General features: G+C 50.4%; 1 protein-coding gene across 1 annotated transcript; it reads right to left on the bottom strand.

The window, feature by feature from the left end:
* Positions 1 to 4,978: 4,978 nt before the first annotated feature.
* ASB16 (ankyrin repeat and SOCS box containing 16) lies at positions 4,979 to 14,529 on the bottom strand. The gene is made up of 5 exons (XM_060133012.1): positions 14,127 to 14,529; positions 11,846 to 12,113; positions 7,820 to 8,312; positions 6,953 to 7,066; positions 4,979 to 6,438 (listed from the first exon to the last, which is right to left on the bottom strand). The coding sequence occupies exons 1-5, from the start codon at positions 14,425 to 14,427 to the stop codon at positions 6,253 to 6,255; spliced, it is 1,362 nt and encodes a 453-aa protein (XP_059988995.1). The 5' UTR covers positions 14,428 to 14,529; the 3' UTR covers positions 4,979 to 6,252.
* Positions 14,530 to 18,337: the final 3,808 nt, after the last annotated feature.

The raw sequence follows: 18,337 nt of genomic DNA, 5'->3' as shown, positions 1-18,337 counted from the left end.
TTTGTAGCATCAGAGCACAGTTTTAAATAGCTGCTCAACAGTATTACCTTCCATGTTGCACTATACTTTTTTAAATTAATCATCTCACTTGGATAGACATTTAGATTGTTTTCAGTATTTTGTTTTTAAACCACATTTTAATAAACATCTTTATGACAGTTATTTGTACACATCCATGATTTTTTTTCCCCTAGGGTAAATTCCAGGAAGTGGAATTGCTGGGTCAAAGGATGTTCACATTTTTAAGATTTTTGATACATGGTGCCACATTGTCCTCTAGAATGTTGTACCTATTTTCATTCCCATCAGCAATGTGAAGAGCACCCCTTACTGTTCTCTTCCCAAAAAACAGCGTAGAGGCTAGAGAGGAACAGGGAATATTGGCGGGGGTGGGGGGGGCCTGCGGCTTGAGAGATGTGAGACTCCTGAAGATGTTTATAAGCCAAGAGGAAAGAGCAGAGGAGAAGGGGAGAAGTGAAGATAAATGCAATCTGAGAAGGGAATAGATGACTGAGCAGAGTGGCCTCTGGAGCCAGGGAGGGCTGGGCCGATATCTGGGCTTGCCCTGCAGAGGATGTGGGAAATCTGGCTTGCCCCCTGCCCCAGGTACCCAATCCATCCATCTGGGGTTAGGAACATACACTCTGTGTTCCCAACGCTCCATGGGTTGACTTCTACCATAACATTTACCACATTACACGTCATTTTTCATTCTTCTGTCTTACCAAATTCTTTGAAGGCAGGAACTGTGTTTTGTTTGTTTTTATTCCAGTATTCCCAAAGTCTATCCAATGCCTGCATGCAACGAGTACTTGATAAAAATTTATTAAATGAATGATAGCTGCATTCAGAGAAGTTGGGGGAAGAGATAGGGAATTTGAGAGAGTTGTCTTCTGGCCAGAAGTGAAGTCTTTTTTTTTTTTTTAAGTTGAGATATAGCTGATTTACAATATTATATGTTTCAGGTGTACAACATAGTGACTCACAATTTTTATTTTATTTTTTTTTTATTTTTGGCTGCTTTAGGTCTTCATTGCTGCACACAGGCTTTGTCTAGTTGCAGTGAGCGGGGGCTACACTTTGTTGCAGTGCACAGGCTTCTCAGTGCAGTGGCTTCTCTTGTTGCGGAGCACGAGCTCTAGGCGTGCAGGCTTCAGTAGTTGCAGCACGCAGGCTCAGTAGTTGTGGCATGCAGGCTCAGTAGTTGTGGCTCACAGGTGCTCTAGAGCACAGGCTAAGTAGCTGTGGCTCGCAGGCTCTAGAGCGCAGGCTCAGTAGTTGTGGCGCACGGGCTTAGTTGCTCCGCAGCATGTGGGATCTTCCCAGACCAGGGCTCGAACCCATGTCCCCTGCATTGGCAGGCGGATTCTTAACAACTGCGCCAGCAGGGAAGCCCCATTTCACAGTTTTTAAAGGTTATATTCCATTTATAGTTACTATAAAATATTGGCTATATCCCTGTGCTGTACAATATATACATGTAGCTTTTTTATTTTATACCCCGAAGTTTGTACGTCTTAATTCCCTGCCCCTATCTCCCCACTCCCCCTCCCCTCTTCCCACTAGTAACCACTAGTTTGTTCTCTATATCTGTGAGTCTGTTTCTTTTTTGCTATATTCACTAGTTTGTTTTATTTTTTAGATTCCACATATAAATGATATCGTACAGTATTTGTCTTTTTCTGTCTGACTTATTTCACTAAGCATAATACCCTCCAAGTCCATCCATGTTACTGCAAATGACAAAATTTCATCCTTTTTTACGGTTGAATAGTATTCAATTGTACACATGTACAATTGAATATATATCTGTACAATTGAATATTCAATTGTGTATATATACGATTGAATGTATATATACACAATTGAATACTATATATATATCACATTTTCTTTATCCATTCATCTATTGATGGACACAGGTTGCTTCCATATCTCGGCTATTGTAAATAATGTTGCTATGAACACTGGGGTGCATGTATCCTCTTGAATTAGTGTTTTCATTTTCTTTGGATATATACCCAGGAGTGTAATTGCTGGATCATACGGCAGTTCTATATTTAATTTTGAGGACCCTCCATACTGTTTCCCACAGCGGCAGCACCAATTTACATTCCCACCAACAGTGCACAAGGGTTCCCTTTTCTCCACACCCTCAGCAACATTTATTATTTTGATCTTTTTGATGATGGCCATTCTGACAGGTGTGAGGTGATACCTCACCGTAGTTTTGATTCACATTTCTCTGATTATTAATGATGTTGAGCATCTTTTCCTGTGCCTGTTGGCCATCTGTATGTCTTCTTTGGAAAAATGTCTATTCAGGTCTCCTGCCCATTTTTTAATCAGGCTGTTTCTTTTTCTTTTTTTTTTTTGATGTTGAGTTGTATGAGCTGTTTATATATTTTGGGTATTAACTCCTTATCGGTTGTAATCATTTGCAAATATTTTCTCCCATTCAGTAGCTTGTCTTTTTGTTTTGTCAATGGTTTCCTTTTCTGTGCAAAAGCTTTTAAGTTTAGTTAGCTCACCAGAGGTGAAGTCTTAAGATAGCCATGGCGGTGAGGAAAATGGATAGAAGGGAAGAAGGAAGAACTGGCTGGGGATGCGGATATGCTTGGAATATCCTTGGAATGCTCAGCAGCTGGGATGAAGGGGTGGAACAAGTGGAGGTTGCGTCTGACAAGGATGCGTTTTGTGAGTGTGTACAGCAAAGGACAGGATGCAGTTGAGTTAAGGGTGTTTTGAAAGAGGGGCTTTCAGGGTTAGGTTTTTGAGGGTGGAGGAATTATGAGAGGAAAAGAGAGGAAAGAAAGAAGCCTGCAGTTGGGACTATATCACTGCCCAAAGCTGGTCTCTCACATATAATAATAATTTAAAATTAACAGAGGATTTTAAGGGATCTTAGCTCCCTATCTGTTTATTTTTCCCAAACTATTGAACTTGGGTATTTTTATACCTTTATGCGCAATTATGATGGCTATAGAACGGTGAATGTATCTGTAAATCCTGGATGGTGCCTTAACTAAATGTTTATAGTATATCCGTCCTGTAAAAAATCAAAAAGTGCTCCTTCCCTAACCGCTAGATGCTATTTGTTTCGTGTTTGCCTATTTGCTAGGCAAAAAGGTGTCTGTTCCTTTAATTTGCATTCATTGGATTACTAGTGAGGTTTTGCACATCTGTCATGTTCCGTCAACCACCTTGTAAATTAATAGTTTAGGCCTTATGCCTTTTCTTCCCTTCAATTTTTTTTTTTAATTTCACAAGGATCCATGGGGACACCCCTTTGTAAAAAATTCAAATGCAGACCATAAAAAGCCCCACTGGTACAGTCCCTCTCCCCTCCCCAGAGGGAAATATTTGGGAACCTGCCTTCCAGGCCTTTTTCTATTCATCTCTAATCATGGGGCTTGGTGTTGTTTGCTGTACATGTTGTATTCCAACCTTGGTAACAGTCTTGGTAATCTTTCCAAGTAGTACATATGCTGGTCACTTGGAATCCCTCCCCAGTTTTCTCCTGCCGTGGGTACTACCCTTTGTAAGGACTGAATTGTATTCCATAGTGTGGTTTTGTTTACCATTTCCCACATGTTGAGTTGTTGCTAGCAAGGCTGGGCTGAATATTCCTGTGTGTACCAGCCTTTTGTATAACTGGGGAGCAATTTAAGGGCACTGCTCTTGCCCACTGAAGAGGCAATTTCCTTTCTGACCCACAGGATAAGCAAGAACTTATGTCTCCATATCTTCATATGGAGATATCTTTACCCTCCATATCTTTACCCTACCTTCAAGTGTGCTCCAACCTCCTGGCCCCAGCCAGTTTCCTTGGGGGCTGTTTTTCTCCCAGGCACTGCATATTATCAATCTTTAAAATGTCCCCTGGGAATTCCCTGGCAGTCCAGTGGTTAGGACTTGGTGCTTGCACTGCGGTGGCCCGGGTTCAATCCCTGGTCAGGGAACTAAGATCCTGCAAGCCACCAAAAAGTCCCTCAATCTAGTAGGAGAATTATATCTTACTGTTGTTTTAATTTGCATTTCCCTAATTACTGGTGAGGTTGAGCATGACCATTCACTGCTTTGACAGATATTTGAGTGTCCACTCTCTGCAAGGCATTGCACAAGTCAGCAATGGTGAATAAAACAGATGTCATTCCTGCCCTTACAAATCAAGGAAATGAAATCTTTTAGCGGCAGTTACTTTTTCAACATTTTGCCTTTTACTTGTGTTTTTGATTCGGTGCTTTTATAACTAAATTTAAATTTTTTCTGTATCCAGACCGATGAGTCTTTTCTTTTATGCTTTTATCCTGGAAAATCTTCTCTTACCCCCAAATCAGATACATAATCACATGCATCTTTTGGGTTTTCTTTAAGCAGGTATTTGTCATTGTAAATATAACAGAAAAGGCCATGCTCGCTAGGGTCTGCCTGCTGTAAAAGGGGAGACAGCTCGACATCCTCCCGAGAGTGAGGCTCCTCGCGTGGCCCCAGGACTAGAGAGGATTTCCCTCTCTTCTCTCGGGCTTTTTGGATCTGTGAAATTAAAGCAAAAATTTCACCTAGAAAGGAGATGGTGCTGCTCTGCATAACGAGGTAAAAGACTGTCTTCATGTTGGTGAAAGGAAATACCCGCAGATACAACTTTCCATGGAGGAGGGGAGGCTGGGCAACAACTGCAGGAGGCCGACCCAGGACTCCTGATACATCTCTACCATGTGACTCCAAGTGGTAATTACAGTGGAGAGCCCAGGGTCCCTCACCTCAGCAAAGGGACAGGAGAACAGCCACCTCCTCCAGGGGGTACTACAAGCTCAGGGTCTGGGAGAGTTCCTGTGTTGTTCTTATACTCTTTCTCCTATCACAAGAGTAACAACTGCTCAGTGCAGAAAACCTGGGAACCACAGAAGAGTACAAAGAGGAGGAATAAACATGGAGCGATAGGTATCTCAGCCACATTTCAACCTAACAGTCACACTTTCGTTCTGTGCACAAATCATTTATTTGCATTCATAAAAACTGGCTTTGGGCTTCCCTGGTGGCGCAGCGGTTGAGAGTCTGCCTGCCGAGGCAGGGGACACGAGTTCATGTCCCGGTCCGGGAAGATCCCACATGCCGCGGAGTGGCTGGGCCCGTGAGCCATGGCCGCTGAGCCTGCGCGTCCGGAGCCTGTGCTCCGCAACGGGAGAGGCCACGACAGTGAGAGGCCCGTGTACCGCAAAAAAAAAACCAAACCAAAACAAAAAAAAACGAAAACTGGCTTGGCCTAAAAAGCTTCCTGTTAAAGATGAATGGTGGTACTTTTGACTCTGGGACCAGAGGAGGAAATGAGAGGGAAAGAAGGGAAAGCTGGTGGCTGGTCCTCCTGTTACAGACCCTCTAAGACCATGAGTGCGGTGACCACAGTTTAAGATACTGTGCATCACTGAGGGGTGAGGAAAACCACCCAGTGCAACCACCCAGAAGGCTCTGCAGAAAGAGGGCTATTAGGCCAAGTCTTGGGGATCAAATCAGCTTCAAACAGGGCAAAAAAATGTGGGAAGGGTAGACCAAGCAGAGGGAACAGCACATGCAGATGCCTGGAAGCAAAGGGGAGCAGGTCATATCCAGCAACCGGTAACTAGTTTGCTAAGGCTGAGTGACAGGCATCTTAGAAGGGAGAAGGCAGATCACGAGGCCAGGGAGCTTGGCGGAGGCAGGGGCCAGAAGGTTTGTCTGCCTTGTTAAGTTTTTATTTTAGCCTGAAGGTGGTGTGGAGCCACTGAAGGGCATCATCAGAGTTCTGATTCCCAAAGATCGTCCCAACATCCTTGCACGGCGTGGGTTTCAAGACCAGTCAGTGAAGTCCTCCCTTGAAGTGACAAAAGCAGGACGGGCATTGGCAGCACTGCTAGAGGCAGAGGCTGTCACTCTTTAGGAGTCTGAACAGGTACATGGGTAGCAGGTCTCGGGACAACAAGGATCACTTCCTCCCGGCTTGGGGCCTGCCTGGATGGAGGGGCCATCATCCACTTAGGCGAAGGAGGAAGATGCGGACAAAGGTTGAGTCTGCAGACCTTCCCATGGGAGAGAGGAGCTGAAGTTCAGGTCGAGCTGGAGGTCAGCGGGTGGCTCAAGAAGCCAGTAGAGGGATGAGCTGGCCCCAGCGGACATGCAGAGTGTGGATAAGAAGCCAGGGACTGGTCCTCCAGGGTTGCGGGGGCAACTGACGGAGGGGGCAGGACAAGCTCTGGGAGCAGCTGGGCACGGGGCTCACTGGATACACCCCTCCACACGCAGCAGCAGGTAGTCCCTGAGGAGCGGGGGCAGGGGGAGGCGGGCGGCAGCCTGTCGGCAGCGGCTGCCCAGCTGAGCACGGATGGCCAGCCGGGCCAGGTGCTGCAGCCGCCTCGGCTGATTGACCATGCACAGGGCCGAGCTGTAGAAGGCTTCGTGCTCCTGGATGGGGAGTGGAACAGGGTCAGATGGCCCAACGCCCTGACTTTGCCCTTCCATCTGGGGGTGACCTAGTGGTGGGGCCCTGGGATTTTGCAACCTGCACCCACCTGGGCGTTTGGCTCATCTTGAAGGACTCAGATTCAGAAGCAAAGGCCCTGCAGGGGTCATGGGAGCTGGGACCACACTGCAGAGCAGGGTCTCAGCCATGTCTGCACCCACCCCCGCTCCAAAGATACTGGCACGGTGCCCACTCGGAGACGCCTGATAAATGTCTATACTATGCAGGTAAGAGAGAGGCTAGAGAGTTGTGTGCAATTAAAGGTTGTCCTGAGCTTCCGGGGGCAGGGGTACCCTGGAACCCAGAGGTTTCACTCTGCCCATCCTCCCCCCACCCAGGGTCCCTCTTGCTCCTGCCTCTAGGAAGCCCACCCTGGAGGGACAGGCCTGGGGCTCGTCCTTCCTCTCCATCTCCCCCAGAGCCCAGGAAGGAGCTGTGCTCATGGGGTGGACTTACCTGCCACAGCTCTGGAAGCACGGCCTCAACCCAGGTATCACAGGATGGAACACAAGGGTAGGCATTAAGCAGGACTTCCAGGGCTCGAGGGAAGTTGGCACAGTGTCTCAGCATCTAGAAATCAAAAGAGAGTCTCAGGGCTTCCCTGGTGGCGCAAGTGGTTGAGAGTCCACCTGCCGATGCAGGGGACACAGGTTCGTGCCCCGGTCCGGGAAGATCCCACATGCCGCGGAGTGGCTGGGCCCGTGAGCCATGGCCGCTGAGCCTGCGCATCCGGAGCCTGTGCTCCGCAACTTGAGAGGACGCAGCAGTGAGAGGCCCGCGTACAACAACAACAACAAAAAAAAAAAAAAAAAAAGGAGTCTCAGACTAGAAAACAAAAGAGGGTCTCAGGGGTACCATGCCTCTACCAACCAGCCTGGGCCAAAGCCCCACTCACATCCAAATCTGTTCTTTTTTTGCCTGCCCACGTGCCATGCAGGATCTTAGTTCCCCGACCAGGAATCGAATCCGTGACCCCTGCAGTGGAAGCGCAGCGGCTTAACCACTGGACTCCCAGGGAAGTCTCACATCCAAATTTGAGAGGCCAAGATCTGAGTCCCTCCTCATCCTTTTCTAGCCTCAGTTTACCCTACCTTCAAGTGTGCTCCAACCTCCTGGCCCCAGCCAGTTTCCTTGGGGGCTGTTTTTCTCCCTTAGACACCCTCTCCCATAGCCCTCACTGGTCCTTCCCAAGAGGCGGACAGATCTCTGGCCCAGAGAGCGGGCTCTCTGTCTCTTAGCCTCTCTTCCTGGAGGCTGGGCAATTCCAGCTCCAGGCATCCCCCGCCCGTCAGGAGTCTTCTTTCACAGGCCCTCCCTGCGCACCTCAGGGCGCGCAGGCTGGGCCCCATAGTCCAGCAGGGCAGCAAAGAGGATCTCGGGCTCCCAGTTGGGGGCGTCCTGGACGGCCTGCAGCGCGCAGTCCATGGGCGTTTCGCCCGCCCCATTGGGAACTGCAGCGCAGGCCCCGTGGTGCAGCAGCAGCTCAGCCAGGCCCCCGCAGCCGTTGGCACAGGCGTTGTGCAGCGGCGTGTGGCGTTTGCGCCCTGCCGCCCGGGCATCTGACCCGGCTTCCAGGAGCCGGCGCACGGCAGCCTGGTGCTGCCGCCTGCTGCCCGGGCCCTCGGCCCCCGCGCACGCGGCGTTCAGGGCAGTCTCGCCCTGGCTGGTGCGCAGGTTCACGTCGGCGCCGTGCTCCAGGTAGAGAGCCACGTGCTGCTCCAGGCCTCGTGCCGCCGCCACGTGCAGGGGCGTCACCTCGCTGTCCTGTACCGCCAAGTTCACGGTTGCTCCCGCCTCCAGCAGCTGCTTGGCGCACCTGGAGGCAGGGTACAAGGCCCTTGAGGCAAATCCTGAGGGACCAGGCCTGGCCTGGGACCCCCTCAGCCTGCTGTCATCCCTGACCCCTTCTTCCCACCTCTCTTGGCTCAAGCGAGCCTGGCGCCCACCGCCAGACTCACAGAAGCCCCATGACAGAGAGCAGAGCTGGAAGGCCCATCCAAGTCACTGGGAGCATTTCAGTTTTCAGCCCAGAAAAGTTGTGGTGCAGCCCAGGACATACAGCAAGTTAGTGACTGCGGAGGAATTAATACTCACTGCCTCAGACTGTCCCTCCCAGAGTCTAACCTGACTCCCCCATCAGATAGGGACCCCAAGGCCTTGTTCTGAATCACTTGTCAGTGGTCTCCTAACATTTTTTTTTATTAGCCCTATTTTATTTTATTTTATTTATTTATTTATTTTTGCGGTACACGGGCCTCTCTCTGCCGTGGCCCCTCCCGCCGCAGAGCACAGGCTCCGGACGCGCAGGCCCAGCGGCCATGGCTCACGGGCCCAGCCGCTCCGCGGCATGTGGGATCCCCCCGGACCAGGGCACGAACCCGTGTCCCTCGCATCAGCAGGCGGACTCCCAACCACTGCGCCACCAGGGAAGCCCTTCTCCTAACATTTTGAAAGCACAAAAAGTTTTGAAAACCCACTAATGTGTACACTGTGAAGCATAGAAAATTAAGGAGTATGACCCCCAAAGAAAACAGAAATAGAAGTCCTAATTAGTAAAAAAAAAAAAAAAGAAAGAAAAAAAAGTCGTAATTAGTATTTTCTTCCTGTCTCCAAACATGAAGACCACCTTTCTCAGTCAGCCACACCCACTCCAGCAAAGGAAGGCACTTGGGTCCCACTTACTTCACTTTCCCCTGGAGAAAACAAACAAAACCAAACAACAAAAACCAGATTTTAGGGAGCACGTGTTTCACAGGTGTTTCATAGGTCAGAACACTGTGGAGGCAAATATGCATCATTAACCACCTCGGGGTAAACCAAACACGCTGCAAACTAAATTAATGATGGCACTAAACTAACAGTAATTTAAAAAGCCAGAACGGTAGCCACTGGAAACTCAGGAGCAGATCCATCAACCCCATCGAAACCCTGATGAAAAAGTATCCTTCCCCAAAATGGCCAGCATTCCAGCTCCCTTCAGTGCGCATGTCTGGTAGGCACTTTGCTCAGTGGCCAAGCTCTGAGTAGCAGCCAGCCAGCCACAAACTACTTAATTTATTACCTCGGTAAGTTCTAATCATAGACTCATTTCTGTTTCTATATACTAAATTTAAATAACTCCAAGAAGCTCGCCCAGTAGGGTTCCAGTAAGTGAGACCATTCTCAGTTCACTTCAAAGGATCAAGTGCGCTGGAAGGTGCACCACATGCCCATAAGACCTCAAGAAAGGACTGGGAATTTTGGATCATTTCTGGGTCCATCACTGATCTAGATCTACATGGGTAGATTCCAGCACGTGGGCTGTGGAATGCCTTTCAGGAGCCCTTGATTCCTTGCCCCCGCCAGCCTTATCTCTGGACCTGACTTGTCAAAGTGCAAATACCTTCATGTAGGGTGTGGCCAAGAAACTGTTGACCTTAAAAAGGTGGGAAGAGGAAGCGTCCTTCACACTAAGATTGGGAAACACTGGGCTAGATCTTTCTTGATGCCTACCTCAAAATAGCTAGGAATGTGGCTGCAGAGGGTTCCCAGGGAATAGGAGACTGCAGTTGGGACAGGGTTTTTCCAAAAAGCAACAGGGCTTCTGCCTACCGGGCTTAGCTGATGTGACCTTGGACAAGTCACTAAACCTTTCTGAGTCTCAGTTTTTTCACCATAGAATGAGACCTGTCTCAGGATAGAAAGCCCAGAGATAAACCCATGTACCTATGGTCAACTAATCTATGACAAAGAAGGCAAGGATATACAATGGAGAAAAGACAGTCTCTTCAATAAGCGGTGCTGGGAAAACTGGACAGCTACATGTAAAAGAGTGAAATTAGAACACTCCCTAACACCATACACAAAAATAAACTCAAAATGGATTAGAGACCTAAATGTAAGACTGGACACTATAAAACTCTTAGAGGAAAACACAGGAAGAACACTCTGACATAAATCACAGCAAGGTCTTTTTTAATCCACCTCCTAGAGTAATGGAAATAAAAACAAAAATAAACAAATGGGACCTAATGAAACTTAAAAGCTTTTGCAAAGCAAAGGAAACTACAAGACAAAAAGACAACCCTCAGAATGGGAGAAAATATTTGCAAACAAATCAATGCACAAAGGATTAATCTCCAAAATACAAAAACAGCTCATGCAGCTCAATATTAAAAAAACAAACAACCCAATCCAAAAATGGGCAGAAGACCTAAATAGACATTTCTCCAGAGAAGACATACAGATGGCCAAGAAGCACATGAAAACCTGCTCAACAACACGAATTATTAGAGAAATGCAAATCAAAACTACAATGAGGTATCACCTCACACCAGTTAGAATGGGCATCATCAGAAAATGTACAAACAACAAATGCTGGAGAGGGTGTGGAGAAAAGGGTACCCTCTTGCACTGTTAGTGGGAATGTAAATTGATACAGCCACTATGGAGAACAGTATGGAGGTTCCTTAACTAACAAAAAATAGAATAACCATGTGACCCAGCAATCCCACTACTGGGCATATACTCTAAGAAAACCATAATTCAAAAAGATAGGGCTTCCCTGGTGGCGCAGTGGTTGAGAGTCCGCCTGCCGATGCAGAGGACACGGGTTCGTGTCCCGGTCCGGGAAGATCCCACATGCCGCGGAGCGGCTGGGCCCGTGAGCCATGGCCGCTGAGCCTGCACGTCCGGAGCCTGTGCTCCACAACGGGAGAGGCCGCAGCAGTGAGAGGCCCGCGTACCGCAAAAAAAAAAAAAAAAAAAAAAGACACATGCACCCCAACGTTCATTGCAGCTCTATGTACAATAGCCAGGTCATGGAAGCAACCTAAATGCCCATCGACAGACGAATGGATAAAGATGTGGTACATATATACAATGGAATATTACTCAGCCATGAAAAGGAACGAAATTGGGTCATTTGTAGCGACGTGGATGGATCTAGAGACTGTCATACAGAGTGAAGTAAGTCAGAAAGAGAAGAACAAATATCGTATATTAATGCATATATGTGGAACCTGGAAAAATGGTACAGATGAACTGGTCTGCAGGGCAGAAATAGAGACACAGATGTAGAGAACAAACGCACAGACACCAAGGGGGGAAAGTGGCTGGGAGGGGGGTGGTGGTGGTGGTATGAATTGGGAGATTGGGATTGACATGTATACACTAATACGTATAAAATAGATAACTAATAAGAACTTGCTGTATAAAAAAATAACTAAAATAAAATTCAAAGAAAAAAAAAAGAATGAGACCTGTCTCCCATGATGTTGTGAGGACATGTGTTTCTGGCATGTGAGCTGAAGACACACACACATACCCACACACACCCTCCCCAAACCATCTCAGCCCCTGGCCACCTACTGTAAGGACTCAGGGGTTGTGCAGAGGTGCAAGGGTGTCGTGCCTTCCTCAGACAACACATTGACCTTGGCGCCGAAGGTCAGCAGCAACTGCACACAGTCGGACTGGGCCTGGGCACAGGCCTCGTGCAAGGCGGCCCGGCCCCCAACCCGGGCGTCCAACTCAGCTCCCTGCCGGATCAGGTAGCGGGCGCAGTCGGTGTGGCCTCGGGCAGCAGCGATGGTGAGGGGTGTCGTATGCTTGGCTTTGGGGGTCAGCACCCAGAACCCTGGGGGGAGCAGGCAGTGTTAAGGGGGGTGAGTATGAGGCTGGCAGGCAGGGCAGGCTGTCATGTACAACTGACGCTGCCCTGCCCTCTGTACGCCTGGCTGAGCACAAACCCTGTGCCCGTCTGTACCTGTGGAGAGGGGCTTGCTCAAGCCCCCAGCTGAGAGTGTAAATTGGAACAGCCTTTTAGAACAGTTTGTCAGTCTGTAACAAAACGTAATACGTGGGTCATAGGAAAAACATTTAATTGCTCTTTTTTTGGCCACACTGAGAGGCTTGTGGGATCTTAGTTCCTCGACCAGGGATCGAACGCTGGCCCCGGCAGTGAGAGCGCCGAGTCCTAGCCACTGGACTGCCAGGGAATTCCCTTAATTGCTCTTTAAAACCACAAGGGCAGCTAAGGAGGGTGAATCCTGTTAGGGAAACCTCTGGGTCTTTGAGCTGCTGGTGGAGTCCTTGGCTCTTTTAACTTGGGCGCTCTGGTGTTGGGGAGGGGAGGGAGTTACACACAGGAGGGCCTGGAACTGACTCAGGGAGTGGCCAGAGCAGAGCTGAAGAAGTTCTAGGATGCTCCTGGGGTGGGGAGGGTGGCATGGAAATGGGGGGAAGGGCAGAGAGGGAGGATAAGAGATGGAGGTAGAGAAAAGAAGAGTGGGAAGAGGGGGCGATCACGGGACTGGTGTTGAATCCGAATTGTAGAAATAGCGAAGGTCTTGTTCGAAGGACACAGATGGCTAATATCCTGCTGTCAGTTGTTTGCATTGTAGCTAAGTAAATCCCTGGGTTTCCTAAATCTTGGGTAAAGCATGTTTTGTTTTTTATTAGGATTGAAATTAAGGCCAAGTTCCATTTGGGAGATGGAGATGGTGGACATGCTGGAAGAGGAGACCAGGGTGCCCTGGGTGGGGTCACATCTGTAACAGTTGAAGGAATCTGGCCTGGTGGTGACCGTGAGAGCATAAGCTCTCCAAGGATTTTGAACCCCCATATCCATGGGTGGGGTGTGAGGCAATCTCCTGTCAATCTTTTTTTTTTTTTTGGGGGGGGGGTTGTTTCTTTTCTCCTGCCTAAGAACAGGGCAATCATTTGGTTTACATGGACAAACCTTCTGGTCAGAATAGATCCTAAGGAAGATCATCGAAACAAATACACAAAGATGTTGGTCATACTTATTTAAAATAGTTTTTTTTAAAAAGGAAACCTAGGGACTTCCCTGGTGGTCCAGGGCGTAAGACTCCATGCTCCCAATGCAGGGGGCCTGGGTTCGATCCCTCGTTGGGGTACTAGATCCTGCACGCATGCCGCAACTAGGAGTTCCGAGGCCTCAGCTAAGAAGTCTGCATGCCAAAACTAAGACCAGGTGCAGCCTAAATAGATAAATAATAAATAAATATTTTTAGCAATAAATAAATAAAACAAAAAAGAAGCCTAACCTAACCAATCTATTTGGGGGCTAGTTCTATAAATCATGGCACACCCATACAATAGAATTTATGCACCTATTTAAATTATTACGTGGGGAATTCCCTGGCAGTTCAGTGGTTAGGACCCTGAGCGTCCAGTACCGAGGGCCCAGGTTCAATCCCTGGTTGGGGAACTAAGATCCCGCAAGCCGCGCGGCATGGCCAAAAAAAAAAAAATTATGTGGACTTATGGTTATTGACATAGAAAGATGTTACATGAAAAAACCAGGCTATAAATAGCATCTGGAGTATAATTTCATTCTATGAAAGAAAAAATATTCACGCGTGGAGATACATTCAGAGAAACAATTGCATTCGAATACAACTGTGTTCCTGTGGAAGTCATATAACATGTTACTATAACTTGAAATCTGAAAAGACATACAAATCACTAAGCATGCCTCATCTCTGTTTAGGAGGGAGCTGGAATCGGCAGTGGGAAGGGATGGTCTAGTCTATGGTCTGGAGGGGGGCGATGGGGCCCAGGCTCCCCCCCCCACCCTCCCCTCCTCCCTTCCCCTCCTCTTCTGCCCCCACCGGGTGCTCCCTACCCTGTTCAGCTGACCAGGCCAGCTGGTTGCTCACTGTCTCCACAATCATGTTGGCAGTGCCTTCATCTTGGAACAGGGCTTGGATCTGTTGCAGGTCACCGGAGAACAGGGCATTGTGCACAGCTGGGTCCCGGCAGGAGCGGCGCGGCCTAGTGAGTTGGGCCCGGGAACTCGGGGGGCACCTTTGGCTCTGGTACTGCTGGGCTGCAGCCCGCCGCCGGTCCTCCCATTGCAGCCACTCCCGCTTCAGGCGGAGAGAGCGCAGGGTGGAGGAGGTGAAGGGGAAGGTCTCCCCTGCCATGGGGAGGGATCCAGGGGTCTGGGCAGCAGCAGCTGGGCAGAGCAGGTTCCCTCGGCCCGACTGCCACCCTTGCTCTGAGGAGCCACCCTGCCCCCAACCCGTGACCCAGAGAAAGGAGCAGCTGAGGCTATAAATAGGCCCTTTGCTGTTCTGGTAAACACAGTTTGCCCAGAGTCATGATCTTGGTGCAGAGAAAGTGTTGGGCCAACCCCCAGCCCGCGGCTAGGGACAGCCCCTGCCCCTGCAGATACCCTCCAGCTGGGGAGCCGGCCCTCAGCTGAGCTCCAGGTCCACACCTCCCACTTCTCTGGAGTGAACATCTTGGGTTGGCAGGGTCCGAGGTAAGTGAAACAGTCAATCAGGGAAATGGACGGGACAGGGTCTCTCTGATGCTGTCTGGAGGGCAGACCCCTGCCCAGGAAATAAGGGCAGGTGAAGTCAGAGTTTGAACCCCTCTTCTTGGCATCTGCACATACACACACAGGGCTTAACAGTACTTAAATCTCTTTTATATCCATCTTCACTCAGGTGATCATACATACTTTCTGGCTTGCCCGGGTAAACAGCAAGCTTGATTTTGACAATAAATTATATGATCAGGCTGATGATCACAGTCTGACCGCCTCTGAGATGGGTGGCCTTATTTCTGTTTTACTGATGAGGAACTTAAGGCTTAGCGAGATGAAACCACTTGCTCAAGGTCACAGCTCGTGACGGGGGAGCCAGACTAGGACCACAGTGGGTCTGACTCTGTAGATGGTGCACTTTGGTGAGAGAGCCTCTCCCCACCTTCCAAGCAGGACAGCATGGTCCCTAACACTGCCTTTAATGCGTCTTGGTTAGGGTTCCCCCCCCCCCCGCCGCAGCTCCTAAAAGGGCTTACATGCCTGCCTGAGGAAGACCAAGGGCTTGACCTCCCAACTCTGGGGACCAAGGAGACCTTCAAGCCACAAACCCACTCACTCAAAGTGGCTGTGCTTCCACGAGCCTCTAGGGGGAAGAATGAGGCCGTGAAACAGCACTAGGTGCTGGCCGCCGAGCAGTGAAGGGGAGGGCAGGAGGGAGGTCAGCCCTGGCCCCAGAAGCTCTTCTCAGCCAGTGGGTGGTGGGGCAGCCCCTTGGCCCCTCAGGGTCTGCCTGTCCCCATCCCGCCCTGGCTGCAGGCCATGGCTGCCCCGGTACACACACACACACACACACACACGCACACACACGCACGCACACACACACGCGCGCACACACACACGCACACACACACACTTTCCCGGCGCGCGCGCGCGCACGCACACACACACACACACACACACACACACACATTCCAGCTCCCATTCTCCCATCTTCAGTTACCATCTCAAGGCCTTTAACCTGGACCAGCCCTGCCTCCTACCTGGTGTTCCCTCCTCTGGCCACAACCCTTCTGCGCCACTGCCCAAAGGGAAGGATCTATCTAAACAGTTCATTTCCTAGCTTGAAAACGTCTGCTGACTTCCAAGCCCTGCCCTTTCCCACTAAGCCCCATGCCCTGGTTTGGCCTCACATCAGGCAGCTGTCCCCTCACGGATCCTCGCCTTTCCCTGCCGTTCCCTCTGCTTGGAATTCCCTCCTGACTCATCCCTCAAGGTCCACCTCAAAGGTCACCTGCGGTGGGAGACACCTGCTCAGGTCGCCCACCCCTGCGGTTCCAGCCACCCCTCAATCCGTGCTCCTGGAGGACCTTCCGTGTGCTTTGTCAAGCCCCTGTCCCCAGGTGCCGTGGACCACAGCCTGGCGCGCTGGATGCGGGCTCCAGAGCAGGACCTGAACGGATTCAGCTGGGGCTCTGGTGCCCAGCAGGGCCTGGCGCACAGTAGATCTTGTCGCGCTGCTGAGGAGCCCTTGGCTCGTCGTGGGCCAGCCTCTCTCACGTGTAGCACGTTGACTGAGGGCCCCTGTTCTGCGCCGGAGCAGACACTCATCTGCCTGCCCAAGTGGGTGGCAGCAGCCTGGGCTGTTTCCAGCTCTGCCCTTACCCTGCTGTTCACCCACTCTGGCCCCAGCCTCTTCGTGGTATTCCAGGGTGGGGGATCCCAGAGGAGGAATGAGATCATGCCCAGCGAGGGCTTGGAGATCCTCAGAGAAAGGCGCCCGTTCGATGTTTTAACTGCCCAGCCAACAGCCCAGCTGAGCACCCGGAGCTGGGCTCCCAGGGCTGGGAGCTGGCAAAACGCGACGGGGCCAGAGGGGCCTCTCCCGAGGCGCACGGTAGTCATGGTCGGTGGGGCCTCTCCCGAGGTGCACGGTAGTCATGGTCGGTGGGGCCTCTCCCGAGGCGCACGGTAGTCATGGTCGGTGGGGCCTCTCCCGAGGTGCACGGTAGTCATGGTCGGTGGGGCCTCTCCCGAGGCGCACGGTAGTCATGGTCGGTGGGGCCTCTCCCGAGGCGCACGGTAGTCATGGTCGGTGGGCCTGAGGCTGTTCTGACCTCCCCAGCCTCTCGGCAGCCTCTTGTCACAGGCCTGAAGGCGCTCTGACTACAGATCAGTCCTCAGAGGTACCATATGTTCAGTCCCCTATCCTTAGCCTTAACTTCCTGAGGGCAGAAAAACTATCCTCAGCATTAACTTCCTGAGGCCTTTACTTCAACCCACACGTGAACCCACAGGGAGCCCAGTTTTACTGGCAGGAACAGTGCCAGGCAACTGGATACCCAGCCTGCCTTCTGGGTGCTCAGAGCCTGTGGGGGGGAAAGAAGCACACAAGAAACCAGGGCATCTGTCAGGATCGTGAGCAGCAGAGACCAGAGCTCAAGGGGGCTGAGTGCGGGGGGGCACCGCAGGCCAGGGGCATGGCTGGTTTAGGTGTAGGAAGACCACCCGGCCCAGATCTAAGCTACAGAGGCGGAGCTGGGGAGTTAGCAGCACGGGGAAGAGAAAGAAGTGCGTGGTGTGCTCAGGTAGGAAGACCCAGTGAGAGTGTGAAAGGGGTGCTGGTGAATTAGCCCCTTCTTGTTCTGGGCTTGGGCCACAAAAGCCTTCTAGAACAGAGCCCCACTGCCACCAGCAGCCAGCTGAACATGGAGTTCTTAAAGCACCTGTTCACTTCAGCTTTGAGACTGGGATCCGTGGGATCAGCTTTTCTTTGGAAAAAGGGAGCCTAACCCCTTCTCCCAGAGCCGCACCAAGCCCATTGGAGGTCCTGACTCACAGCTGCCTGGTGAAGGCTGAGACAGAGGCAGAAGAGGCTGGCTGCCAAACTGGGGTCTCTAACCCACACCCCCTCCACCATGTGCTGAGAGAATCTTCCTTTCCTCCCTTCATTCCAGAAAGGAAAACAAGGTTGGTTGGCAACTTGGTATAATTAGACCTTTTACACCCCACCCATGACCCTCGTCCAATTCTTGCCTGAAAAGCGGGACAGAGAAGCTACAGTGGTGAAGAGTTGCTTGGCAACAAAATAAATAAAGTAGTAGTGGACTCTAACCCAAAGTATAAAATAAATATCCATGAGTCCATACTGATATAAATGGGTGGTTGAACAAAAGATAAGGGAGAACAGACCAATCTCCCACGCAGAAGAATTCCAAATAATCCATGTAGATATTCTGCCCTTAAGAAGGTAGAACATAACTCCTCATTCCTTAAGTGTGGGCAGCAGAGTGAATTCCTTCCAAAGGGTATCGTGTGTAAAGGGAGAAAAAGAGTAACTTGACAGTGGAGAAATCTGGCCAATCTGACAAACCCTACTTCAGCCAGGTGATCAAGGTCAACACCAACCCTTGATATGATGTGATGAGAAAAGCACCTTACCTCTGAGGTCTTCCTCCCCCAAACACATAACCCCAGTCTAATCATGAAGGCACACCAGACAAATTCCCATAGAGGGACATCCGACAACATGGCGGACCTGCACTCCTCGAAGCTGTCAAGGTCAT

Source organism: Lagenorhynchus albirostris, chromosome 20, assembly GCF_949774975.1.
Source record: "Lagenorhynchus albirostris chromosome 20, mLagAlb1.1, whole genome shotgun sequence".
In the NCBI taxonomy this organism is placed as follows: Eukaryota; Metazoa; Chordata; class Mammalia; order Artiodactyla; family Delphinidae; genus Lagenorhynchus; species Lagenorhynchus albirostris.
This window is presented reverse-complemented; position numbering and strand designations above follow the sequence as displayed.

Coding starts and splice junctions, on each gene's coding strand:
- ASB16 (XM_060133012.1), bottom strand. CDS start 14,427: ATGGCAGGGGAGACCTTCCCCTTCACCTCCTCCACCCTGCGCTCTCTC. Junction 12,114..14,126: donor GGCCTGGTCAGCTGAACAGG/GTAGGGAGCACC, acceptor TGCTCCCCCCAG/GGTTCTGGGTGCTGACCCCC. Junction 6,439..6,952: donor TGCTTCCAGAGCTGTGGCAG/GTAAGTCCACCC, acceptor CTCCCCATCCAG/GAGCACGAAGCCTTCTACAG.